A 25,884-nucleotide genomic window follows, 5' to 3' on the forward strand; every position below is an offset into this window, starting at 1 on the left:
TTTTGTTTTCTAGAATGTCAGTTCAGACCCAGGTATATTGTTCAGGAAAACAAAATGGAAACAAAGCCCTTGGACAGAGTTTCGGCAGTCTGTGCACGCTCCGACACCAAGAAATCAGAAACCCACGTCTTTCTTCTCAAAATTCGTGTTTTTGTTCTGACCGTGTAGGGCTGGAACAGAACGATAGATGGTGCAGAAATGTATTATTTAAAATGCTCTAAAGTCCTTGGAAGGTACGAGGCCCTTGATTATATCTAACTGTTCAAAGAAGAGTGTAATATCAGAAGTAATTAGAGTATTTTTCAATTCATTTCACCACTGAACAAATATGCACCATTCGTTCAATCTGGGTCTTTTGGTGGAACCTGGAGGAAACAAAACTGGCAAAGACCCGGTCAAGTGGTTGCACGTGTTTATCTGAGGAAGCAGTCGAGAGGTTCAGAAGTGTTTCCGTGGATGATGCTTTACCCTCCACAAAGGGAGGCGAGTGGGGGAGGAGGGGAGTGAGCTGAGCCGGTGGGGTCAGGGCCTCGCTCATCCCCCGCTCTTCCCTCCTCAGGTACGGCTTTGAAGGCGTCATCCTCTCCATCTACGGCCTCGACCGAGAGGACCTGCACTGCGACATCGACGAGACGTGCCACTTCCAGAAGTCGGAGGCCATCCTGAGAGAACTGGACGTGGAGAATGCCAAACTGTACCTGGACTTCATCGTCCTGGGGGTTTTCTTCATCTCCCTGCGCCTCATCGCCTACTTTGTCCTGAGGTACAAAATCCGGGCGGAGAGGTAAAGCAGTGGAATGCCAGCAGAGAGGAAAACGAGACACTGTGGCCCAGGGCCACGTCTAGAATCGTGGAGGCAAGCCTGTGCCACGGACACAGAGACCACGGTGACGCAACCCCTAGAAGCCACGTTTGGTTTCACGGGGGTCACGCATTCAACTTCTCTGCCCAGCTGGGTTGGGTCTTCTGTCCATTACCCTTTCTAGCTTTCACTAGGAAGATGTAGGAAGGTTTTTTCTTTTTTTTTTTTTTTACGTGAAGAATTTTAAAATACTGCAAGTAGGGCAGAATTTAAAACTGCAACAAAGCTGGTGACAAGAGGCTCCCTCAGTCTGTTCCTTCTGGTGACGCTGGTCCTGGATGGAGCATTCCAGCAGCTTCTCAGCTGATCACTGTGCAGTTAGGCGTCGGGGCAGAAAGGCGAGGCACAGCGTGAGTCCATTTTATGACTATTGTTTTCCTAATTTCATCTTTCTACCTTTTGCCTCTTTTTCCAAGCCAGATGTCGATAGATTTCATTTGTTTTAAGAAACTGTATCTTTTTAGTACTTGTTGAAGAAAATTATTCAGGGTAAATAACATGCTTTGTTTAGAGATACGAGGAGTTTAACTTAAGCGCTGAGCTGGTCTCATTCGGGGACAGGACCTGCGTGAGACACAGATGCAGGCGCCGGGTGGAAGGAAGACTTTGGAACTGTATGGGCTCGGTTGTACCTAAATTTTAAAAAGTTACACAAAAACATTGTAAGGTGTAATCGGCCAAGTCTTTCAAAGTCTTCTATTTTCCCCATACTTCATATTTTAAGCAAAATATATTGTTTCTTTTTTCCTAACTTTCTGAGCACCTTAATTTTGCCTAAGAAAAAATTCCAGAAGGTCAACCCTATTGATATTTTACAAACATTTCTCTTTCCTCGTCTGTCACATCAGCTACCTCCATGGGACCTGGGAAAGCCGGGCTTGGGGAATTCCGGGTGGGGATGTTGAGGGCTCCGCAGGTGCAGCAGGTGAGAGACGAGCCACCTGCATGAGAGGGAAGGTGCTGAGACTTCGTTAGCATCCAAGGACTTCGCAGGACACTGGCAAAGACCTCGTGCGTCCGAGGAGTTTGTAGCTCCGTCAAACAATGCACCTAGAGCTGCGGGCGAGTCCATCTCCCAGGTCCACGCGCCGTGGCGTCTCCGCTGCACCACCCTTTCACTGTTGGGCTTCTGTAGCGTTGAAGAACTGGACACTCCTTTCCCGTGACATAATCCTATCAGTGAAATCCCTCCAGAGCGGGCACGGTGGGCCCATCTGCAGGGTGGACGGCCTTTGACTTCCCCACAGGGCGCCCTGAGCTTGTCAGCGGTCAGAGGCAGTGTGACTACAGGGTGGAAGGTGATTCTGGCCACAGAAGGTCATCTGAAGGAAAATGGAACTGCTTTCCCCTCTGGAGTATCATTATCCTGAAATCGGGGTCTCCGAAGGAAGGACTGTATTTTTGTGGGCAAACTCGTTAGCCTCTCTGAGCCTCAGTGTGCTCCTCTGTAAAGAGTTGTCCTGGATCGTCTTCAAGGCTGTGCTCAGCTCTGTAAAGCTCTGAGATCCCTCAGTTGTGTTCTGGAAGCTCTTATTTCCAACTTTAAGAGAATGAGAGGAGGCCATGTGTACGTGGATTTGATTTGCAAATGCTTAGAGATATCCTTTTCACCCTTAGATCCCTTTTAGTAAATACAATTGAGATACATTAAAATGTAATTTTAAGTTTGCTTATTCTACGCAAATGAGGCATTGCCTTCCAGATGAAGTTATTTCACCAGGGTCACGCTTAGCCTTCATAAAAGCCCTCATTGAATTTCAGGATAGATTTGCCTGCGAGACAGCACACAGACAGAGGAAGACCCACGCAGGAACAGCCTGGTGCAGGTGTCGAATCGAGAGAGGAGAGAGTCCTGGATGGTGGCTGAGAACTAAGCAGGGGAGGTCAGCACTCAGAGGACTCCTTCCTGCCGGGTGTGTCCTTCCGGCTGTGGGCCTGTGACCCTAGGAAGGAGGTGTGGGCGGGAGCTGCATTGTGTGGGGCCGCCCATCTCCACTCTCCACAGGCGGCTTCGTCTCATTCATGGAGCCCAGGGGGCTGCATCTCAGCAATTCTGGAAGGAAACAGTGAGATTCCCTCAGATTTCAAGTCTGGTTTCCAAGCACATGGAAGCCCTCGGGAAGAATATTTCCCTAGGTTTCATGCTCCCTGCATTTCCATCCTCCACTGTTAACAGATTATATCCATCCCTTAATAGAGGGGGAACTGATCAAGCTCCTCCCAAAGGGCAGATCTTGGGGGACCTGAGGACTATTGGGCTGTGAGAAGGGAATTGCATGGGCAAAGGAACACAGCTATTTTTTAAAGGATGCTACCAGAGTGTAGCAAGTATTCTGAAGTCCCCACCGCTGGATAATTTGCTTAGGAAGCACCCACAGCCATGTGGAACACGGATGCGTCAGTTCTCGAATGCTCCCTTCATCCCTCTTCAAGTGTCAACAAGTACCCCTCGCTCTCGCCTTCTCATTATTAACCCTTGGCAGCATGTACTCAAATGCTGCCGTTTGTTTTGGGGTAGTCTGATAAAACGTCTTGTTCCAATGGCCTAAGGTAACATCCAAGCGACTTACTGACTTGTTTTCTACGTAGTTGTGGTTAAGAGGTAGGTGGTGACATGCTGTCCTTCCTACTGTGGAATTTAAACCAGACCAACTTCCTGAATCTAATTCTTTTAAGTAATTTCTGATGGAATGACTCAAATATTCTTTTCATCTCTGATAGTGCTTCTTCACTTAGAAGGAAGGGTTAGACCTTGGATAAAGGATGCACAACCTCTCCAGTGCTAGTAGAGAGAAAAACGGAAGTGCGGAGAAAATCACTTGACAGTGAAACTTGTCGGGAGAGAAAGGGGAACGCGGTGGGTTCTGCCCGCCCCTCCCGCTCCGGCACAGCTTGAGGGCCTGGGTCTTTGCTGACAGCCCCATCTCGGGACCCTTTCCCCCTCTCTGTCCTCATTCAGAGCGTTTCATGCTGCTGCTTCTCCTCCTCTCGTTGAACGTCAGCTACAGAATTAAATTCTTCAAAAGTTCCTGCCTGGATGAAGTGGGAGTCTCTCCCCAAGAAGGGAGGAAACCCGTGTGAATATTTTACATGGAAGATGCTGCAATCTGATGATGTCCCACCTTGGGGGAGGGGCCTTCAGGACCAGGAAATGGGATATGAGCTTTTAGGTCAAAACCCTTCCTAGAGACCCACAAAAAGGCCATTTCTCACCCTGACAAAAGCACTGCCAGGAGGTCAGGGACAGGCTGTATCCGTGAGGGGGACATCACTGTGGTTGTTTCCCTGAGAAGAGAAAGCTCCAGGGCACTGAGCATCTTTCCTGCGGAGTGGTCCAGGCCCTGCGCTGGATGCCTTACGAATCCCTCTGTTCATTCGCTCACTCGGCACACATTTATCGACCCATCCCCACGTACGTGGTGCTGTCCCAGGCTCCAGGGCTCAGGGGCCAGAACTCAGCTGCAGACCTGCCCCCAGGGGGCCTCGCTGTATTCATCCTGCAGTTACAGAACGCCCAGGCCAAGAGAGGGTCAGTAAGGGCCCGGGTCCCAGGGCCGGGAGAGAGCAGAGTTGGAATTTGAGCCCCAGTCTGACCCGAAAGTCTCTCTTGTTTTTGCTTTGCCGTGTTGTCTCCTGTTCATGCTGTACAAGCGTGCGTGAAAATGCTTCGTCGCGTCTGAAGTGCAATACTGGTTTAGGGGCTTTTCCTTCTGGACTTGCTGTCTCCGAGCAGATAGCTGAGATGGGAGGCTGGCCCGGCCCCCGCCCTCGATGGCCCTGCATAGGGGTGTGTGAGCTGGCCGGGGGGCTGAGCTCCCTCCCGGCTGGGTGCAGAGCCCCCTCCCTCTGCCCTTCCTAACGCAGCACACCTGTGGGTCAGCTGGGTCTAGACAGGGGGTGTGGGTGTGTGTGCACTCACTAGGACTAGAGAGGGCAGGTGTGTGTGCGTGTGTGTACATATGTACACACGTGCACACGTGTAGGCTTGCTCCAGGTGTGTATCTGATGGCTCTTCTGTGGTGTCTCCTTTGTCTCTAAATCCTCACTTGTCCTTTACTCCAAGAAGGAAAGAAAAAAATTCCCTCCCTTCACACCTGTTGTGCAGACAATGACAGTGTAGTCAGGCCTCATGAAGGCTTTCGTCAGATGTGGTAAATTAGACTGTGACCAAAAGCAAAACAAAGTCGCCAAGGTGGGAGGTGCGGAGGGTGCGAATTTGAGTTAGATACTTTTAAGAAATAAAGACTGCTAATAAAGTATTTTATATAAAACTTTTTACTCGTGTTCAGTGTAAATGCTTCAAAATGGGAAATGATTTGCTGGAATCATATTAGGCAAAAGGGATTTTTCAGTGGTATTTTGAAAACATTTGTCGTCCGTCTGGTAAGGGTTCTGCTTCTCCACGTCGTGTTCTGATCTTACGCCCGACTGTAAATTGTCACCTTTCTCTCTCCAAAACCTTCACGTTTTAGGTTGAACTGTCTTCGAGTTTTGTGTTTCCCCTCCATTCTCGCGGACCCCTCGCCCACTTCCTCCTGCCTTGTTTGTATTGGCCTTGGCCTTGAAAAGTGCCGAGGCCCCAGATGCTCGTGGTCCATGAGGTCCCGTCCAGTCCTCGCCACCCTTGCGATGGTCCCACGGACGTGGGCGCCCCGGGAGGTAGTTCCACCAGAAAGACACCCCTCGTTTGTTACTCTAGCAATCTGGGAGACCCATTTCTCAGGCCCCGGCCTCTCTAGGTCAGCTGCTACGCTAAAGCATCACCTCCCCAGAGTCACAGTGAGCAGGACCCAGAAGGAGCCTGGAGTCCTGTGTTGCGTTGGCTCGCCAGCTCCCCAGACGGCCGCTGGTACACGTACACAGAGCCAGGACTTGCAAGGACAGCGGTAGGTGCTAGGCTGGGCTGTCAGACTGGCCTTCCCTCCCACCTGGGACACAGGGCAGAGAGCAAGGCTGGGCAAAGGCACAGAACCGATGGCCCGCAGTCCTAAGTGACAGGGAGGGAGGAGTGGTGTGCACAATCAGAGAGCACCCCAGGTGTGAGACAACCTCGTGACGGCAGTGCGTGCCGGCCCACCTGCTGCCTTCACTTCTCCTCTACACCTCTCTGCCTTTGCAGACCTGGCCTCCTTCAATCCAGCTTACATCAGGGTCCTGGTCCTTCTGGGCCTCTCACATCAGGGACGTTCCTCTGAGATAATTGCCCTCTGCAAAGACAGGGGCTTCTGATGACTGTGTTCAGGGCCCGCCTGGGACCAGAAGTGGGGAGTCCCACACCCCCATTGCACAGTCTAATTTTCATGCTCGCAAGCTCAGTTCAGCCTGAACTTGAAATCCATGCCTCCTGGGCAGGAGCACAGTGTGAGCGAAGATGACGCCCAGATGCCCATCCTTCTGCTGGGGGTAGCCTAGATTTTCTGATAACACTGTCTCTCCCTCCCCATTCCTTATTCCCATCTTTGAGGAAACAGAAGAGTTTCGCCTTAGCCCAGTTTTTTATGTTATCTCTGAATGTGCCAACTTGGAATCATTCCTCCAACAGACCATTTATAGCCCACTCCAGTGCGTCCTGTGCCAGCCAAGGAAACCTGCTGTGCATTTACGGCCACCTAGTTGATGAGTGAGGCATGTGCGCACAGGTCAGGCTTACAGACCCTGATGTCTGCTGTTCTCAGAAGTAGTCCCCCAGCATCAAAAAGGGGGAAATGATCCATGCACACTGGCTCCCAGTTCCCTCTGGGGCGAGTGATTGTCATTGGTGGGGCACCGCTTTGGGGCTTTTCCACGTTATAATGACCACTGTAAAGCTGAAGAGAAAGGAACAGAAGCACAAAAGTGCCCTTGTTTTGTCACACACCCGGCTGAGCCTGCCGGCTGGGTCTGGGCTCCGCTTTCTGAGGGCTCACTGTGCCATGGAGGCGGGGCCAGCTGTGGGGTTCCCACAGCTGGATGGTTGAGCTCGCCCTGGCTGCTCCCCGTTCCCAGGAGATATCCCATGGCCCCAGGACCATGGGAGGTTCCCTGTGGCGTTTGTGGTTTTAGAGACAGCCTTTCAGCCCCCAAGCGGGAATGTCACATCTTGGGAATGGCGTGAGCCCAAGCCACAGAAAATTAAAAACAGCAAAACTCAAAAGGATTACCTTCAGCGGAAGTTTCTCGCACCATCCTCTGTTTGGACTGTCTGAATAAACACGAGAGACCCCTGTTTGACCCCTTTGGCTTACACTTTGCACATGAATTCAGACGTGGCCCTGGGAGTGTGTACAGTTCGACAGCCTTTGGTATGTTCCCTGATGTTACTGATTTGGGGGAACTTGTAAGCCACCCGCTCTTACTCCTCCTGGTGGGGGTCACACCTCACGTGCAGCAGGGGCCAAGGGCAGCTGGGACAGATGCTGAGGCCCGGCTGGCAAGCCTCGGAGCCGTGAGGGGGGCCCCTCCCTTCTGGCCTGTGTGGCGGCCGGTTCTCGAGTCCCCCAGGCGGGTCTCCCTGAAGGAGAGCTGAGAAAGGCCTTGCTGCCAGCGCTGAGAGTGGACCAGTCTCCTTTCACGTCTGCCCGGAGGCTGGTCCAGCACCAGCCCCTTCCTCCCAGCGCAGCCCTGGATCAGCACACGGAGCTTACCAGAAAGCAGTGTTTGTCGAGCGGGGCTGTGCTGGAACAGCAGGCTCAGCCGTCTCTGGGGGAGGAGCGACCAAAACTATCCGCCCTCTTGGGGGGCCCTGAGTGCGCCCTGTCCTGCTGGGTCAAGTGGATCAAGCCCTGAGGGGAAAGGCTGGAAACCATGGGGTGTGCGGGGTTAGGGCTGAGCGCCCTGGATGTGTGGGTTCCCGGCGGTCCCAGGGGCAGCCCGCTCTGAATGGTACGGAGGGACTGACTTTCTGACGGTGTTTCACTGGCCGTGGTAGCTCTTCTACTTTATAACTTCATGGGTTCTTTTTACAATTCTGTCGTCATGCACCTTGGGGGTCTCTTTTCCATGACCTGTGGATCACAGGCTGCCTGCGGCTTCATTCTAAGTATCTCATTTTTAAGTTATCGGCCGATTAAAAATTGTACCCCAAGGCTTTTTCACCCAAACTGCTAGTAAAGTGGACCACTAAGCCCGCAATGGGTCTCCATGTTTATCGTCTTACGCTCCCCGTGGAAGCAGGTGACTGGAGACGGGCTTCTCAATGGAACGTGGATGTTTAAAAAATTAATATCTGTCAGTGACCCCCTCACTCTGGTTTATTCGTTTTTTCCTTTGTGGACATATTGGTGCAATACCTGATCATAGCTGAACCTGTCATGAATCGTTGCCTTTTGTTTGATGAGCAGCTACGTAAGATTTCCCCTCTGTTATCCCTTCCAAAGCAAGAGTCAATGCAAGTAACATTTCTAATCAGCGTGCAAATATGTGCATAGATCTGTATATCTAATATGTAATTATATAGTCCCAGATTTTTATAATGCTGTATGGTTAACTTCCTATTGACTTAGCCATGTTACTTTAGGAAATGCTGTTGCTTGCACGCTGCAAGAGGTTTGCACTGTTGTAGATAAATACAACATATATACATACGTACATATATATATAGATATATATATTTAAAAATAACTTCAGCTCTCTTGGGCACTTGTTTCCCTCCTTTGGAATATAGACCCGAGCAGACCCTCGGATGTGAGCTTTCTACTCTCCCTTCCATGGTCCCGCTCTGCGTATTCCTGTGGAGTTATCTCCTTAGAAGATTTGTATGTGCAGTTTTTGCAGACTTGAACTTTGTTTTCTGAAATTAGATGCCATTTATGAATATGTGACATAAATCAAATAAAGCATCATTATTTTCAGATTTCTCTTTCTCTCTCCTTCTTGCTTTCGAAAACACCAGCTCTCAGACCTGCTGGGAGACTGGGGCCCCGGGTCTGGCCAAGAAGCGGGGTACTTTCTTCTTGCACGGCCCTTGCTCTTAATGGAGCAGTGCCTTTGGTAGGTGTTGTAATGGCTGCAGATGGAGCTGGGAAGAAAAGTAAGAGTGACAGTAGCGTAGCCCCAGCCCCCGCTTGTCATGTGGTAACACAGGGTGAAGTGCCTTCTCACTCACCGTCTCATTTAACTGCCATCCTCGGAGCCAGAGAGCCAGCAGTGGTCCAGTTTCGCAGATGAAGAAACTGAAGCTCAGAGAGACCAGGTAGTTTGCCTGAGGCAGAATTCACTGTAGCTGGGGAGCCAGGGCTCCTGACGCCCCACCTTGGGAAGAAGGCATTGAGGAATTGACAGCAGAGGAAGAGAATCCATTTGTCACAAGAAGTGGCCTGGGGGAATCTGTCCCCAGTGACCAGGGGAAACTTCTCCCAGACACTTTGCTAAGGGGTAAGATGACGGCGAAGTTCCCCAGGAGTCCACTTTGGGGATCTAAGGGCCCCATATGGATCAGCACTGGGTTCGGGCTGGGCCTGGGTCCGGGTGTCACTCTGGGAAGGTCAGCTGGGTATGGCCATGATGGGTAGGACAAGGTAACCCTTGTGGGTGTGGAGGACGGTGTGCATTCAGGGACAGGACTGAGAGAAAAGCCAGGGCTCCCTGTCCCTTCTTCCTGCCTAGGTTTCTCTGTCCCTAGATGCTGTTCTGTGCCCCCAAACCACCCGCCACCTCCCCCATCAAAATCCCCCTTCCTTCCCCACTTCTTCCAAAATGATCTCCGTCATCATTTTTAAACTACAAATATTCCACACACTTGTTTTAACAAATAAAACGAAAGTTAATCATCTCACCTCCAACCCACCCCAATCATACCCCCAGAGGTAACCAGCCTTGACAACCAAAGGACAGTTTATTCTCTCATCTGCTTATCACCCCCAAGAAAGAGACGGGCGCGGCACTGGCTCGCCTCCCCACGCGCTGGCCTTCCCTTGTACGGACTGCAGACAGCGCTCCAGACCAGAAGCACAGGGCTCCTCATTCTAGCTTTAACCACTGCAGGGCACACTGTTGCCGGAACGTTCCAGAATCCGTGCAGCCATTTCCCTTCTGATCGACACTATGGTTGTTTCCACGATAACAAACATGCTTTAATAAGTCTGAAAAATTGGACAGCATCCTTGTAGTGATATCCTCATAAGCTATAATTTAGACCACAGAAGGATTTCTGGAAACCCAAATGGAAGGAAATCCAAGATGTAAATGCGGTGCGTAGAGAGAGCGCCCACTGATGATGGGACCTGCAGACCCCCGTGTGCCCCTCCCTCTCACGGTGCCCCAAGGGGGCTTTCAGGGCTGTCCCATCCGGCCCTCTGGCCTCCAGTGACTCTCGGGGACTGCAAGCGCCCAGGGCGCCGGGACCCCACACAAGGCTGCCAGGGCCTCAGCCATTAGCTCATGTGGGTCCCGCCTCACCCAGGAGTGCCGGTCTTCACTGGCAACATCACTGTGGCTTCGGCAGTAAAAGTAAGTGCCTCTCATTGGCAACCTCATTCTACAGAAAGATGATGACATGAGAACCAGAGGTAAAACCCAGGGTACTCTTCTAGGAGAATCAACAGATTTTTCCCGAGATATTTCTTTTCCTTTCTTAGCTGGTTCCCCGGTGTGAGCAGCTGTGTGGGTCCGTGCTCAGTGCTGCCACACTTGCAAGATATCAATGCAATCACAGCCAGGCGTGACCAGCAACCCGGCCACCCATTGGCTCGGGACCTTGGAAGTTGATTCGTTTCTCCTAATTTCCTTGCCTGGTTGTCATATCTGAGAGGTGGTGTCAGAAGGAAAAGGGAGCTCCATGCGTCAAGAAAAATCCCCAGGATTGGTGAGAGCTGGGGAGTGGGAATGGGAGAGACAGAAGCGATAAGAGAATGGCTGTTGGTGTCCGAGGGCTCCCTCTGGTGGGCGCTGGGGCTGTGCCCCATGGGGTGCTGAGCATGGCCTCTCACAGAGAACAGAGCAGGTGTGTAGGATGGGGAGAAGTGGGGAGCGCCTGTGCCCCACAGAACCCAAGAGGGAAAGGCAGCCGCATCCAGGACATCAGCGACAGAGACAGCTGCCCCAAGAGAAGCAGCTAATAATTCCTGTGCCCTTAGTGGGGTCTGGAGAGAGCCCTCAGCCTGGGGCCACCTAGAAGGGGACAAGGCCCCTTCAGAGGCCATCTGGCAGGACCGATGCCATTCAGGACCAGACGAGCCAGCCCACACCTTGATCCATGGAACTAAACTCTCAATTCTCAGTGCAGAAAGTCAGACATTGTCCAAAATCACTAAGTCCACAAAGAACGGTATAAGCACATTTGGGTTTTTATATGTGCATTTTTTATTGGGATATAATTCATATACCAGAAAATTCACCCTTGTAAAGTGTACAACTCACTGCTTTTTAGTATTTCACAGAATTGTGCTGTCATTACCACTCTCTAATTCCAGAACATTTTCTCACCTGCAGAAGAAACCCTGTGCCCATCAGCAGTCACTCCCCGTCGTCCCCCCCGCCAGCCCCTGACAACCACCAACCTACCCCGTCTCCCCGGATTGTCTTATTCTGGACATGTCATGTAGACGGAATCACACATGTGGTCTTGGTGTCTGGCTCTTCTCACTCAGCTTAAAGCACATTTCAATTTCAAAAGCAGCACACAGCTAAGGAAGAAAGGGGCCACAGCCCAGAAGGACGGAGAAGCCCCACACACAGCATTGTGGCCAACCAAGGTTCGCTGGCTCGGACCTCCCAAGGGCTCTGTGAGCCTGCTTCTTGCTTTTGCAGTCATTGAACACTCGCTGACACTGCTAGTGCCATTGTCCCCATTTTGCCATTGGGAACTTTGAGGCTCAGAGGGTCTGTGCATCCAGTTCCCAAAGACTGGACATTGGAGAGGAGAATTTCCAGCCTCTGCAGCCCAAGACCCTGAAGGGCCTCGGAGGGAGCAAGGGAGGAGTTTCCATGACAACCCTGGAGATATGCGACCCGCCACCCAGACATCCCTCCAGGAGAACCTGAGGCAACACAGCCGACTGACAATGCCAGCTGCTGGCCCTCAGGATCCACCGTGGCACCACGCCAGGCCATTCCTGCTCAAAACAGGATTCCTCAAAGTGGCACTTTGGTTTGGGGACTGTCCTTCGGCCCTTTGGAGACCTCTGCAGAACTTGGCCATGGTCTGAGGCTCTCCCCACCCACTCTTTCCTTCCTCCTCTCCATTCAGAAATGTCAGACCCTCAGCCAGGTCTGAGACTTCTCGTTATGCCTGCCCTCGCTTCTCCCTCTCACGTCTCCCCAGTGACTCTGTTGATTTGACCCTGTATTGGTGTCTCAGTTTGAAGCAAAGACCCTCCTCTCTATGCCATTGAAAGTTTAAGAATTCTTGAACAGAGTGATGAATTCCAGAAAACATCCAACATGTTGTGGAATAATACACAGCTACCCAGCTGACCAGGAAGGAACCATCGCCAAAAAAGAAACGCCAAAGCGATGCTTTTTTTTTTTTTTTTTAAAGATTTTATTTTTTTCCTTTCTCTCCCCAAAGCCCCCCGGTACATAGTTGTGTATTCTTCGTTGTGGGTTCTTCTAGTTGTGGCATGTGGGACGCTGCCTCAGCGTGGTCTGATGAGCAGTGCCATGTCCGCGCCCAGGATTCGAATTAACGAAGCACTGGGCCGCCTGCAGCGGAGCGCGCGAACTTAACCACTCGGCCACGGGGCCAGCCCCCCAAAGCGATGCTTTTAATGATCAACCATACTTAGACTCGAGGGGCAAAGGCGTGTAAACAGCACAGGAAAGAATCATCAGGCTTAACGGCCACAGAGCTTTGGGACAGGGGAAGTCCAGTGTCTCTCTCCCCTTCCACCAGCAGCAAGGGGGTCTGACTTCTCCTGGGCAAGTCAAAGTTCTCATTCCATGGGTTCTGGAAGGTTCTACAAATGTGTACCATTTCCGAGTCAGTGAGGAAGGTATTTGATATGAAAATAATCCCTGGGTCCTACGGAATCCAATTCATTTTCCTAATTTACCTCATGCCACTGGTAGATGAAAATTTTAGAGGTGATTGCCCAGGAGGTAGGGGGGTTTAATGGACGGTGTCAAGGCCATTTGGGCCACGGACAGTCAGCATCAACTGAGTACCCAGGAGGCCTGAAGTCCACCGAGGATATGACCAGCAGCCCAGGAAAAGGGTCCAACACATCCCAGATTCGAACCTGAGCAAGGCTGTGTCCTTGAGCAAATTTCTCTCAAGTTCCTCATTGGTAGAGTAAGAATTAATACAAAATCATCCAGTGCATTTTGGGTAAAAGAAAAAAACATTTCTGGTCCACACGGTAGCACTTCCTAACCCCAAATGTTAAAATTGGTTAGCGCTCTCTGGGTACTTAATAGACATCAACCATCCAGAGCCAAGAACCTTGTTTAAAATTCCCGAGGAAGACCACGCACCCCTTGGCCACCCCCAGCAGGTCACATAGAGCTCAAGGGCAGAATCGGGCTTCCTGGGATTTTCTGCTGGCTCCTGGCAAACGTAATTATTCAAGATTCGTTAGCATTTCAGTGTCTCATTGGTAAACCTAGCAAATTATTATGAACCTTTGCACAAGGCGGGGAGCATGTTAATTATTGAATTTCTTTACTCACAATAGATTGCAACTTATAAAATGAATTAGATGAGAATGACCTACGGGAGGTGCTATAATGCAAACACAACCTTCTAGAAGGGCTCCTTGCCGGGGGCTGCCTCCTGCTGTTGGTGTGTTGGCTGTCCTGGCCGAGGATCCTGGACCGAATTACTACACAGCTTGCTCATCTGAAAATGGGGATGGTAACGCCCCCACCTCGTGGGCTTGTTTAAGAGCATTCGACGAGTTAGCAAATCTCAAGGGCTTGATCAGTGTGTGACACATGCCACCTGCTCAGTCAGTATTAGATTGTCTTTACCAACCGCTCTGGGATTCAGCCACAGTGATGCCCGGCAGGCTGCCCCATGAGCTGTCCATTCTTGGGGGAAGGATTAAGGGCAGAAACCCCCCTGCCCCAGACGTGGCGCACTTTTGGGAGCCGAATCCGCCTCCGCATTCCTCCCCCTGCCCCGGGTTCCACTCTGAGCTGGGGGGTGGGGGGGCTTCACACCGACCCTGGAGAGATGAGAGCCAGCTGCACACTTCGGGTAGACACACAGATGTGTGGTGGACACGTTTCACCCTCACCTTAAAATTTATTGCGCAAAACGGTGACTTGACTTTTCTCTGTTGTGAACTTAAAGCCCCCACCTGTAACTGAGCAAAAAGGGGCTCATTCTGCTCGCCACGATCTGGTGCCAATCAATTGCAAACAAGCCGGTGGTTGAGAAAGGAAAACTTACATGATTAGCCGGCGTTGTCGGAAGATGGCAGACTAGTGTCCTGAAGAACCGTCTTCCAATGATACAGGATCCTGAGGCAGTTAGACGGGGAAACGGGCGGGGAAGGGGCGGGTTAGGGATGTTGACCCTCCAGTGCGACAAACTTCAAGGCGCCACGTTACCTCTGTCTTCTGTCGTTCGCGACGGGCACCAAGGCAGAGTTTTTCTTTCTGGAGGTCGTCATGTTCCTGGGGACCTCAGAGAACAAAGTTGTCTTATCACAGCTGGGAGACTTGCGTAAGAAAGAGTCATAGAACTAGCAGATCAGGTATTTTGTAAAAGCGAGAGGTGCTTAATCATCTAGGCTGTGAGCAGGCTCGAATGTACTCACAGAGGCTAGGGAGTCAGGGTCAGAGTTACAATGTTGCTTCTTTTCCCCAAGATGGCTTCCCTCGTGTTAACTTACCATCTTGCTGTTACACACCCAGGCACTTTCAGGTAAATTTTGTCCAGGTTCCCCTGCTGAGCCAGCCTGGGGCTTGCTAGGGCCCTGACTTCCGCAGGCTGGGCAGGGTCCTCCTTGGCCTGCCCTGGGACACTTCTCAGAGGCTGGGGTGGGTGGAGTGGAGCTCTGCAAGCTCCACCAGACCTCTGCTCCTCCCGTCCACTCCCTCCAGCTCCCCTGGGCTAGTGCGCACCTGGGTGGGGGCCCAGGATGTTTGGGATGCCCTCCCAGGCCCTCCTGCAGCCTGCAGGATCAGCGGGGCTGCTCCCAGCTCCCCCTGGGGGGACACACAGCAGCCGTGGTTACTCACTGAAATGAGCGCCCTGGAGCCCCCTGCCCACCCCCTCCTGCCCCCTCCGAGGGGCTACCCCTCCGTAGGGCCCTAGGGCCCGGGTCCATATCTGGGGTTAGATTCAACCCCAGGGAAAAGGAGAATGAGGAAAAACTCCGAGATATCTGTGAAAATGAAGTGTTCCCTTCATCGGTGGAAACCGGGTGTCAGTTTGTAAAGGGAGCAACAAGGTGGTGTTTTTTTTGTACCTGTGGGGAGCGTGGTGGGCCGTCCCACACACATTGACGCAGGGATTTCCTGGAGTCAGCGCTGAGCCCCTTTGAGATGCTTGGGGTGGGGGCGTGGGGAGAAAGGGTGGAGGAGGGAGAGAGGGAGGGGTGGGGACAAGGCAGGGACTGCAGTGCTATAGGACATTCCAAGGTGGACAGAGGTGCCTGCCACTGAGTCACCCATCACTGTGCGTGGGGGTGCGGGGTGTGCGCCAGGGCGGTCTTGGGAGAACCACTGGGAGTCCCCGCACGGGTGGCCAGCCCTTCGGAAACCCCAGGTTTTACCCGCTGGGCCCCCACAGCTGGGAGGACGTTGGGGAGAAATGGATTGTCTTGGAAAGAGGGAAGGGACGCCTGGATGGGCAGTAAAGGTGCAGGATGATGGGGGCGGTGTGAGCCCCCTCCCCCACCCCGGGGCCTGGTGACCCTCCCCTATCTCGGCCTGGTAGGAGGGGGAGGCGGCTTTAGCGAGGTGGTCCTAGGGGGACCAGAGAACACATTTGTCAGCATTCGGGGTTTTTTAAGTTCAAAAGCGGTGATTCAGGTTTAAGACTGAAAAAATGGGAACGACTCAGACTGCACAGGTAGGGGTCTCCTCCCTCCCAGGACCACCCTGCTAGCAAGGGGAGGCAAGGGGGCCTGGCTGGGAGGTGCTCCACCCCAGCAGAACCCTCATCTTCTTTACACCAGGTTGTTCACAAGACCCCCTTTTGCTGTCCTGAAATGAAATTCATACTTAATATACACGCCTACGCACAACGTTTAATAAAATACATATGCATAATGCCCTATAAAAATATGAGAAATAAAAGGACTGTGGTATCTAATGCACTAGCACCCTGTGTTTCAGTATGTCCCCGCTCTGCACGACTGGACGAGAGGAGATGGCGGTAGCGTGGAGTGGAGGCAGGACCCTACACAGAGTCCCCTGCACAGAACCGCTGTGAGTGAGCCACCCAGGAATGCGGGCAGCCCCAGGCAGGCTGAGCAGACAGCTCGCAAACCAGGGGCCCTGTCCCCGGAGAAGATGTGTTTGAAACGGTCAACTGGGCTGACGCTCCAAGCTAAACAAGAGCCTTCCTTTGGTTGAGTGACACGATGCTGCATTCCCGGAAAATTCTGGGATAGTCAAACCTCGAAAAAACAAAACAACAACTTTCTGTTTAGATTTAAACAGAAGGTGGTTCTGGTCTCAGATCATTATAAACAGGTTTGTGACTGCCCCGAGCGTCCAGCAGGGCATTGGAAAGTCCTCAGGATGGTCTGGCACATCCCAGATCCCTGCCATCATCTCTAGCCTTGTGCCTCCTCAATGCCAGTAGTGCCACCGCCCATTCATATGACACTCAGAAACGTGCCCACAGATCCAAACGTCCCCTATGGCAATGCAGGCCCCACTGAGACCCACTGGTTGAAACCACATGCCCACGGGCCCCCATCTCCCCCACCAAGTCTTTGGCCTGTGTCTTGCTGACTGACATCCCGCTGCCAAAGACCACAGGAACATCTGTGCATCAAGTTGGCTGTTAGAAAGGATTTATGGAGCCAGCCCAGTGGCGTAGTAGTTAAGTTCGTGCGCTCTGCTTGGGCAGCCTGGGGTTTGCAGGTTCAGATCCTGGGCTCATCAAGCCATGCTGTGGCAGCATCCCATATATAAAGTAGAGGAAGATTGGCATGAATGTTGGCTCAGGGACAATCTCCCTCAAGCAAAAAGGGGAAGATTGGCAACAGATGTTAGCTCAGGGCCAATCTTCCTCACCAAAAAATAAAAAGAAAAGAAAAGATTTATTCTAGGATTTGGGTTTGTGTTACATGATTTTGGGGAGCTGCGAGGAAATGGGGCTTTGCTCAGGATTGGAGGCTGTCAGGAGGCAGGATAGTTGGGTGATGGGGTATCAAATCTTAACTGGAAGGGAGGAGGCATGAAGGAGCTGGGGTTGCAGGAAGTGCGGTCACTCACGTCTGCCAGCAGAGGGGGCTATTGGTCACTGCAATTTGGACCAGGTCAGGTGGGGGTGGGAAATGAGCTTGCGTGTGTCTCACTCCATGTGGGTCAGAGCGGTCTGGCCGATGTTGGTGCCCTGTGAACTCATTTACAAGGATATCAACGGCCCCCCACGGGCTAAGGACAGGGCTGGGGTAAGACATAAAATTGCAGGGGGTGCCCCCAAAACTCAGTAACCAAGATAAATGATATTTTAAGGTAACATTTTTAAAAAGTGGCCTGATGAGGTGCCCAGATGTCTGTGGTCTTCTTGGCCAGAGGCTTTGTGCGGACAAGTGAGCCTCAGGTTTTTCTTGTTTGTTTAGTTTGTAACTAACGTACGCGGGCCAGGGGGCAACAATCTGGCTCTCTGGGTCAGCGTCTGCATCTCCGGCTTGGAGCTCTCGTCCCCCCTGACCTCTCGGCCACTCACAACCCACTTTGCTCTCGTTGTCGGGTGTCCACCCTGCACAGGTGGAGGTACCCCGCTTCTCGACCCAGCTGGACACTGCTGGGGCCCGGCCCAGCCTCAAGGCTGTGATCTAATCTCTGGGTCTCTGAGATCTTTGAAAACTCTTCAGATGATTCTAAGATCCACGTCCAGTCCTTGGACCATTCGTCAAGCTGTTGGCTTTGGAGTAGGTGGCTAGTGTTCAGGTTGACCGGGACCCCCAGGGAGCGTGGGGCGGCCCGCCAGAAGCCTGACATGAGTGATGGCCCCCTACACCCTCTGCAGGAATAACAGAGAGTTTGGGGAGAGAGCTTTGAGCCCCAGGACGGGAAAATTAAGCCCCCGTCTCCCCAGCCCCCACCTGCCGATGACTCTCCTGAGCACGGAGGTCACGGAAGGAGGCTCCTGCACTGGGCGTGAAGGTTGTTTCAGCATCCGAGTCTGGCCTGGGCTCTTCCCAAATTCCTAGGGACACACACTCTCAAAACGGGGGCCCTGAACGGCCAAGAACAGAATAGAAGATGCTATCTGGGGGGTGGGGGATGTGGGCGAGGACCGTCCTCCTTGGTGGTGTCCATGGCCTTAGCAGAGAAGCAGTGGCTCTGGTCTGGCCACCGAGTGACAGGGTGGACGGTGCCAGCAGTGTCTGTGAGAGGTGACAGCTGCTGAGCAGCTCGGCTGGGCCACGGGCTCCATCTGAAGGATCCTCATGCCTCCGGGGGGTTTGTCCCTTGTCACTGGCCCAGGCCCTGCCTCTCTCCTCACCCTGCAGGGCTGTGTGGCTGAGTGGGGGAAGCAAGAGTGGCTCCCACTGCCATGTCCTTCCCGGGGGTGAGCCTCCTCTGAGGGTCCCGGCAGCCAGAGAGCAAGAAAAAGCAGCCGCTCTTCAGCCACTGGAGCACTCCCTCGGGACGCCCGGCCCCTGGGGTACTGATTCCTCAGCTGTTGGTCGAGAGCCGCAGTGATTTTCCTTGAGTCCTCGCACGGGGCCGCGCAGGGGTGTCAGAACTGGTGCTGAGAGCTGCAGGGGTGAGGTTGCCCTCCCCTGACCTGGGCCCTGTTTGCACCTGCAGCGGAGTCCAGCTTGCATCTTTGAACACCTGGAGCGGGTCAGGGGGAGCCACCAGGAGCAGATAGGGACTCAGGACAGTCGGAGGGGAGGGACAAGGCTGGCCCCGTCTCGAAGGGTGGAGGGTGTGGGGAGCACACGGCGACCAGCAGCTGCAGGGCGGCCCCTGGCCCAGGCGTGGGGACCTGCACGTGGGGGGTATGTGCCGTGTCACAGGGACCTCACGTGACAATGTCCCAACCGAATTCTTTTCCACTGGATGGTAGCAGACTCCATCCCCCCCACACATGGGGCAATGAGGGTAACTGGGGAACTGTCTAGAACATGCCGAAAGCATTGTCATGGGTAAGGGAGGGACAGGCTCTGCGGTGGGTGAGGGAGGTGGGCCCCAGCTGCAGGTTCTGGGCTGGAACCCCTCCCTGCCGAGCGCGGTGGCAGACACCAGGCAGTCCAGGGGCGGGATGGGGACCACAGTGGGAGGAGGTGTCCAGACCCGAACTCAGGGGTGGGGGAGGTAGGAAGAGACAGGTGAGGAATTCCTTGGAAGTGCAGGCAGGCTGTTCCCATTGATAAGGCTGGGCGGCAAGGAGGCAGCAGACCCCCGCCCTAGAGGAAAGGCAGCGGGGGAGCGAGGGAGAGGGCAGAACCCGGTTATCAGAGCCAGACAGACGGCATGGTGACCTGAGGCTGAGGCTCAAGGCCCAGAGTGACCCCTAAACCCCTCCAGCTAAGGTCCGGCCTGGCCTCAAAGGCTGGGCTCGGTCTGTGGGGAGAGAGGGATCCAGAGGCGGGCCTAGGGTGACGTCTGGGCAAGAACTGCTCAGGCCGGCAGGGTCCCCAGGAGAGGAGGCCGCACTTCACATGTGCCGCATGGTCTGAGCTGTTCCTGGAAGGGCTCTCTCCCGGGGCCCGGAAGGCACAGCTGCTGGGCATCCGCAGGGACATACAGGGCTTCCAATGCAGAGACCCCAGCGTCCTGATGTGGTCCCTGCTCAGTGGGGGCTACTGGACAGGTTACTTAATCTCTTCTCCTTACCTTTCCTTATCTGTAAGACAGGTGTAATAATATCTCATGTCCAGGGGTACTGTCAGCTCTGGGGAGCCGGCCGTAAGGGCAAGCCCCCCAAACAAAGCCTGTTGTTTTGAAGGGAGCCGGCGTCCCTTTTCCAGTGGGAAGGGTGGCTCAGACCAAGAAACCCCACCTCGGCAAGCTGTGCTGCTTTCGGGCCGCTGTGCAGTGTGAACGAGCGCACGGCAGGATTGTGTCTGTGCCTTAGGAGAGTGCCACCAGCGGAGACAGCGCAGGACGCGCGGCCGGCGGGACTGTGAGTGACCAGGGGGTGCACGCTGAGCTTCCCCTTGGAGACCCTCGTGGTGTCCATGGAGAGCTCCACGTCCCAGAAAGTGGGGGCGGGGGGGACACCCCTCTAGGGGCTGTTGAGACATCGTGAGGACTTGAGGTGGGATCTGCATGGTGATACTAGTTGATTTGCTCACAAAGCTGCATCCATTTCCAGAAGAAAAGGGTACAAGAAAGCCACGCAAGATGTTAAACTTGACTTGCAAATCAATGCCCAAAAGTGCCACTTTGTGAGGTGGTTTTGTTGGTTCACTTTCTTCACCAAGAAAGACGTTAATCATCTTTCTTGAATCATAGATTTGAAATGTCTTTTCTCAGCTGACACGAGGACATCCCCACGGCAGCCTCATGTCAACACTGGATCTGCACAAGCCACGTGGCTACTGAGGGGTTATTTTCCGGCTCCTGAGGCCGGGGGCAGACCCTCTGCTCGGAGATGCTGTGACACCCTCCCGCCAGCCCCCTCTGCGAATAGCTCAGAAAGGAGGGAGAGCGACTTGGCAGAAATAAAACACAACAGCATGAAGTCTCAGGAAGGAAGACCTGTCCTCATACTGAGTATGGGATCTTTATTCTTTAAGACATCAGGCCCCAGACATTAATTTTCACAGAATTGCTTGCCAGGAGCAGGGTGATAGGAAAGCAGAGACGAGCTGAGAATGGGGGGCAGGGTGCCCAGAGCGTGGAAGGTCACATCCCAAGGTGTCCACCGGCAGCAGGCATCGCTTCAAAATTTGCATTCTGGAAACAGAGCATGGCGTGCGTCACTGTGAGCAGTCTCGTCTCCACCCACCGGCTGCCTGGTTCTCAAGGTCAAGACAGGCTTCAAGGTCAGCACTTAGCGCTGCCTTGTCCCCCAGGTTGCTGGGGAAGTGTTGTGGGAGAATAGCCACATGCCCCACCATGACCCCGGGGACTGGGGCAGATGATAAATGAGATGGCCACTGCAGGGTCACCCGGTGCTCAAAGAAGAGGGTGTCATCGCTGGCTGAGGAGCTGAAAGAATGGGGACCACCAGGGAAGGGGCAGTAGGCGACTCTCCTTCCTGGTCCCAAAGGCTTATATAGACTCTGCTGGGATTTGCTGGGAAGGGGGAGGAGGCCCTGACAGCGGGCAGGGGACCCGTCCTTGATCAGGGAGCTGGGCTCAAAGGACCAGCATGGCCCCTTCGGGTGCTGATTCCAGGAAGGTGCCAGGAAAGCTATCTCCTTCTTAGGAGGTGAGGCAGCACCCCAGCCACCAGGTGGCTTGTAGCAGACTTCCACGCCCAAGATGTGGTGGGCGGGGCCGGTGGAGCCAGGCCAGCAAGCTATCTGTGTGCACAGCCATCTGCTGTTGACATGGGGTTCCCCGGGGTGCTTGTCCTGCACCCACTGCACCACAGAAGGGGTGGTGCACTTCCTGCTGGGCTCAGGGTGGTGGGAAGACAGTGGGATGCAGAGAGGCGCCAGGGCTCCATGCCCAGTACTGCCGCCTGTCTGCCGTCTGCTGAGAGCTCCTCACAAATGACAGAGACTCTGGGTGGTCCATTGGCTGAATATGGCCTCCAACGTCAGCCCAGCTTTCCAAACCTCTGTGTTTTCCGTCTCTTTCCAGGATAGTTTTTGAACTCGTTCCCTCTACATGGTACCTCGATTTTGAACACGTTTTCGAAATGATTGCTTTTGTATTTTGCACAAATCCCTCAGCAAGGGGACAGCAGGGGACAAGGGGACAGTCACTGGCTGTCCTGGGCATGAAGCCTGTGACTGAGGCCTCCACCAATGGACAGCCATGGCGCTGGGTGTCCTGCCCAGGGCCCGGGTGTGTGCAACTTCCTGGGGAACTGGAGAATCCACTCCAGGCACGCAAAGGACCCCCCGCGTGCGGTGGGGCCAGCTCACCTGTCTCCTGCAGGGGCTTAAAGCACCAGGGCACCCGGGGGATGCTCGAGTCGAAGCAGCAGCCCCTGTTGTTGCACTGCTCGGGGGTGACCTTGGGGTAGCCGCAGTCCACCCTGTCCTTGGCGGGGACGGCACACTGGCTGGCCGCTGTCCGGAACAAAGCCCAGTCATTCTGGCTGCATTCTGCAAGTTCGCACCCTCCCCCCAGCTCCTGAGTTCAAAGGATGCGACACCGCCATCAACATCTGCTTGCAGGGGACCCTTTTCCCACGTCAATGTTTAAAGAGAAGTGTTCAGGAGGAACTCTGGCCGTCTTCCAGGGTGTCTCTCTCACTGGCGGGCTCCCAGCCCCTTGTCGGTAAGTCAGTACAAGACGGGCCTGGGTTTCCTCCAGCTGGCAGGAGCCTTTGGGAATCTGGGCTCCAAAGTTCCCCTTCACTGTTTTATCAATGATAACTTTCCCTCTTTTTTTAAAAAAAAAAATGAATGTATAATAGGAGATATACATTCAATAGAAAAATCACAGCGCATCTATTTTCTATTTCTTTTCTGCATCTCCCTGTCCCCAAATTGTTTGGCTTGTCACAGTTGCCCTGTACATCCCTCAGTCTCCGATACTCATTTTTCTAGCAAGCCTGTATGTCCAAACTTCAGCATAAGTCCACTCTGCCTTATTACCTAGTTGGATTTTTCCTTAAGAAAATAGAAATCATGAGAAGTCTCTGAAACCCTCTTCTATTGCTGCCAGTCCACAATTCCTTACTCCAGTGGTTCCCAAATTGCTCATGTTGGGATCGCCAGGGATCTCTAAAAATTATTGAGGCCCGCTCCCACCTAGAGACATGCTGATGGAATTGGCACATCCTGGCTTCCAGGAGTCTTAAAAGCTCTCCGGGTGATTCTAACAGGCACCAAGCTTGGGAGCGCCGGCTTCAACATGGCTTCATAGATAACCTGATTAAAGCCACACCTGATTTCTTCAAACTGGGTTAGTGGGACAGCCGCGTCCCCCACCTGGAGTTGCAATGCAATAGCTACCCGAAAATTGTCTGTATGTACTGAAATGTTCTGGAAATAATCATTTTCCTTTGTCTTTCCTTCTTGTTTTGTGAACGTGCCAAAACTGTGAATAAAGACCAGTGTTGTAATTCAGAAATCTCTGGCAGAGAAGGAACAGGGAGGCGGCCTTGGGCATCGGCCGCCAGCCAGGCAGACCTTGCCGAATGCTGATTTCAGCACTGACCAGAAGGGCTGCCTCAGGTCAGTTATGGACCTTCGTGGGTCTCAGTTTCCTTGTCTGCCACATGGGGACAGCAAGACCCAATTGACAGGGCTGTTGAGAGAAGATGCGTGTGTCTGGTAAACAGCAATTATTAAATCAATGCGGGGGCTTGGTCACCTTCCACAAGCACACAGAAAGCCCCCAGGCCTGTATCTTCTGTGTCCCTCCCATCATCCTGTGTGTCTACCCTGCCACCCTCCGGGCCCTCCCTGCTGTGGGGTGGAGAAAGGTCCGAGGGGTACTCACACAGGCCCACGAACTGCCCGGCCGAGCTGGAGAACCCCAAGGCCAGGACAACCGCCAGCAGCCAGAGCACCCTGGGCTCCATGGTCACGGGCGGGCTCAGAGGACAAGCCAGGTCAGCCAAGAAGATTCATTTATACCCCTGTGTCCGCACGAGCACCTGGATCCTGTTTGTTTGCAGACAGCCCTTCCGTTGAGCTCTGGGCCCCGCCTGCCTTTCCCCTGTACAGACTGCAAAGCCCCAGACGCTCCTCCGTCCTAAAGCAGAGAGGGTGGTTCTGACCCCACCATTTTGGTGACAAGCAAGGGGCAACTGTGGATTCCAGACTCCAGGGTTATCACCTCTCTCTCAGGGAGCAGGGCTCTGTCAATCCCCCAGTCAGCCTGGCCTGGAGAAAAGGATATAGGCTCAGTGTGGGGCTGGGCATACGTCCCAACAACCCACTCAGAAGCCGTCCGGAAGGTTCTCTACTAGTTGACAGGAGTTCCCAGGCCACTTAATCCAGGATCGGCCCTGGGTGCTTGAAAAGACAGGTGCCAACCATGAGTGAGGGGCACCGTGCGTGCGAATTTCGCTTCTCTCTCTCGACTCTCGAAAGGCAGAAATTCCTTTCCTTTTTGCTCTTTTCCAGCAAAAAAAATTTTCATTGTTAACTACATTTTAATAAATGTACTACGTAATCTTGTTCAATACATTTTAATAAACATATAACACGTGCAGTTGATTTTTAAAATCAGACGATACAAAAGACCCCCGTCCTCTCCGGGGGCGTCTGTGTTTAACACTTTCTTACGTGTTTTTCCAGAAATGTTCTCTCTAGATCCGAGCATGTTTTTAACACAAATGGGGACTTATTACCTTTTCCCAGCTTGCCTTTTTTTTAAATGAAGGCTAGGTCTTGGAAGTTGTTTTATAACAGCATATCTAAGTGACACAGGAATAATGATACCCATTTTTTGGAGGAACAAACGAGGCTTAAAATTGAAGGTGGCTGCCAGAGTCACTCTAGTCGACCTGCCGGAGCTGGAGTTGGATCCACCTCTGCAGTATCTTGTCTCAGCTCCCCGATCCCAGCACCCACCCCCACGCGGCTGGCTGACCAGTGAGAACAGGAGAGTTGGGTCCCATCTTTCTTTTCTGCCTGGAACATTCTCATCCATCTCTTGAGCACTGATGATACCCAGTGACTCTTCCAGAACCTCGGGATGGACTTAGTATATCATCCCAGAACCAGGTGCACCTGGCTGGTCGAACTGAGTCCCCAGTGGGGGTCGGGTGTTGGAGGGGGGCCTGAACCACCCAAGGGTTCGCCCACAGAGCTCTCCTTCACTGAGAGACTAACAGGGCCAGACCGTGCACGCCTTGCGAACAAGGACCGTGTCCCACTTCGGGACTCCCCAGGCCCAGCCCCTCGTACTCAGCGAGCCCTCGATGAATCCCCTTAAGGCGACACTCGCCATCTGGCTTGTCACTATTTCCAAGGCAAGTGCAGGCATGAAGACAGAAAAAGGAATTTCTTTGCTGTTTTCTGGGCGTTTGCTTTGTTCTCAGAGGGAGAGAGGGCACCGAGCTAAAAGATGGCACCACCTTTATGTTACTAAAAAGATCGCCCTGGAGGAAATTCCTGGGACCTTTTCTGGGCAGTTCAATAAGTGTTTGTGGGGAAAGTTCCTGTGTGCCCCCATCCTTCTGCTCCAGTGAGCTCTTGACCCAGGAACCCTGGGCTCCCCACCAGGAGCAGAGGATGCCTGCACTCGCCTCCAGGGATCACAGTCCCGTAGCCGTCCCCCGCCTCCCTGTTCCACTGAGGAGAGGAGTTCAAATTCCAAGGAGGAAGCTGTAGGCCCGGGCTCACTGGCTGTCGACCGCACCCTGACAGGTGGCTGCCGTGTGCACCCCTGAACCTGGGATGAGCACACACTGGCGCTGCTGGAGGCTGTCTCCTTCCTCCTCTGCAGCCGCGTCTCTGCCTGGACTATCCTGGGAGCCCTCTCCTCCAATGCCTCCTGCCCTGGGCTTTGTGTGCTGGCGTCCCTGGATGGCTCTGAGAAGCAGCCATCTGTCCCCGAGCGCTGGGGCTGCAACCTTCCATTTGTGGGATGCGTACCCATCGGCACGTATATGTAACAAGCACGGACTAAGTGTGGATCCCGGGCCAGGCAGATGGCCCGTGAATGCTGGGGCCTAAGGACATCGGGCAGAGCCCCTGACCTCAGAGTCCACAGCCCTGAGAGGGAGAACAAGCCTTGAAGCGTGAATTGTGATGCAATGCCGCCAGGGTTGGCAGGATGCCACGCAGCAGGCTTCACACCAGGAGTCAAATCTGAAGCGGGTCTTGAGGGATGGGGAGCAGCTCACAGATGGCTGAGGGTCAGAAGGGCCTTCCGGGCAGGCA

At 53.4% G+C, this 25,884-nt stretch overlaps 2 protein-coding genes across 5 annotated transcripts in view; one reads left to right on the forward strand and one right to left on the reverse strand.

The window, feature by feature from the left end:
- ABCG1 (ATP binding cassette subfamily G member 1) overlaps positions 1–8,693 on the forward strand; it is a 69,411-nt gene extending 60,718 nt beyond the window's left edge. For 3 of the 4 annotated variants that reach the window (XM_070597826.1, XM_070597824.1, XM_070597827.1), the window contains exon 15: positions 560–8,693. In XM_070597826.1, coding sequence (XP_070453927.1) covers positions 560–788 — 229 coding nt within the window. In that variant the 3' untranslated portion in view covers positions 789–8,693. The remainder of the gene's footprint in view (positions 1–559) is intronic. The other variant, XM_070597825.1, reaches the window with a different exon arrangement.
- Positions 8,694–20,609: 11,916 nt separating this feature from the next.
- TFF3 (trefoil factor 3) lies at positions 20,610–23,652 on the reverse strand. Its single transcript, XM_008535298.2, has 3 exons — positions 23,492–23,652; positions 21,964–22,110; positions 20,610–20,821 (listed from the first exon to the last, which is right to left on the reverse strand). The coding sequence occupies exons 1-3, from the start codon at positions 23,571–23,573 to the stop codon at positions 20,808–20,810; spliced, it is 243 nt and encodes an 80-aa protein (XP_008533520.1). The 5' UTR covers positions 23,574–23,652; the 3' UTR covers positions 20,610–20,807.
- Between the last annotated feature and the right edge of the window lie 2,232 nt (positions 23,653–25,884).

This window comes from Equus przewalskii, chromosome 27 (genome assembly GCF_037783145.1).
Source record: "Equus przewalskii isolate Varuska chromosome 27, EquPr2, whole genome shotgun sequence".
NCBI classification, from domain to species: domain Eukaryota; kingdom Metazoa; phylum Chordata; class Mammalia; order Perissodactyla; family Equidae; genus Equus; species Equus przewalskii.

Excerpts from the sequence above, each read along its gene's own strand:
- TFF3 (XM_008535298.2), bottom strand. The coding sequence starts at position 23,573 with ATGGAGCCCAGGGTGCTCTGGCTGCTGGCGGTTGTCCTGGCCTTGGGG. Across the intron at positions 22,111-23,491 it reads CGGGCAGTTCGTGGGCCTGT|CGGCCAGCCAGTGTGCCGTC; the intron begins GTGAGTACCCCT and ends TGTTCCGGACAG.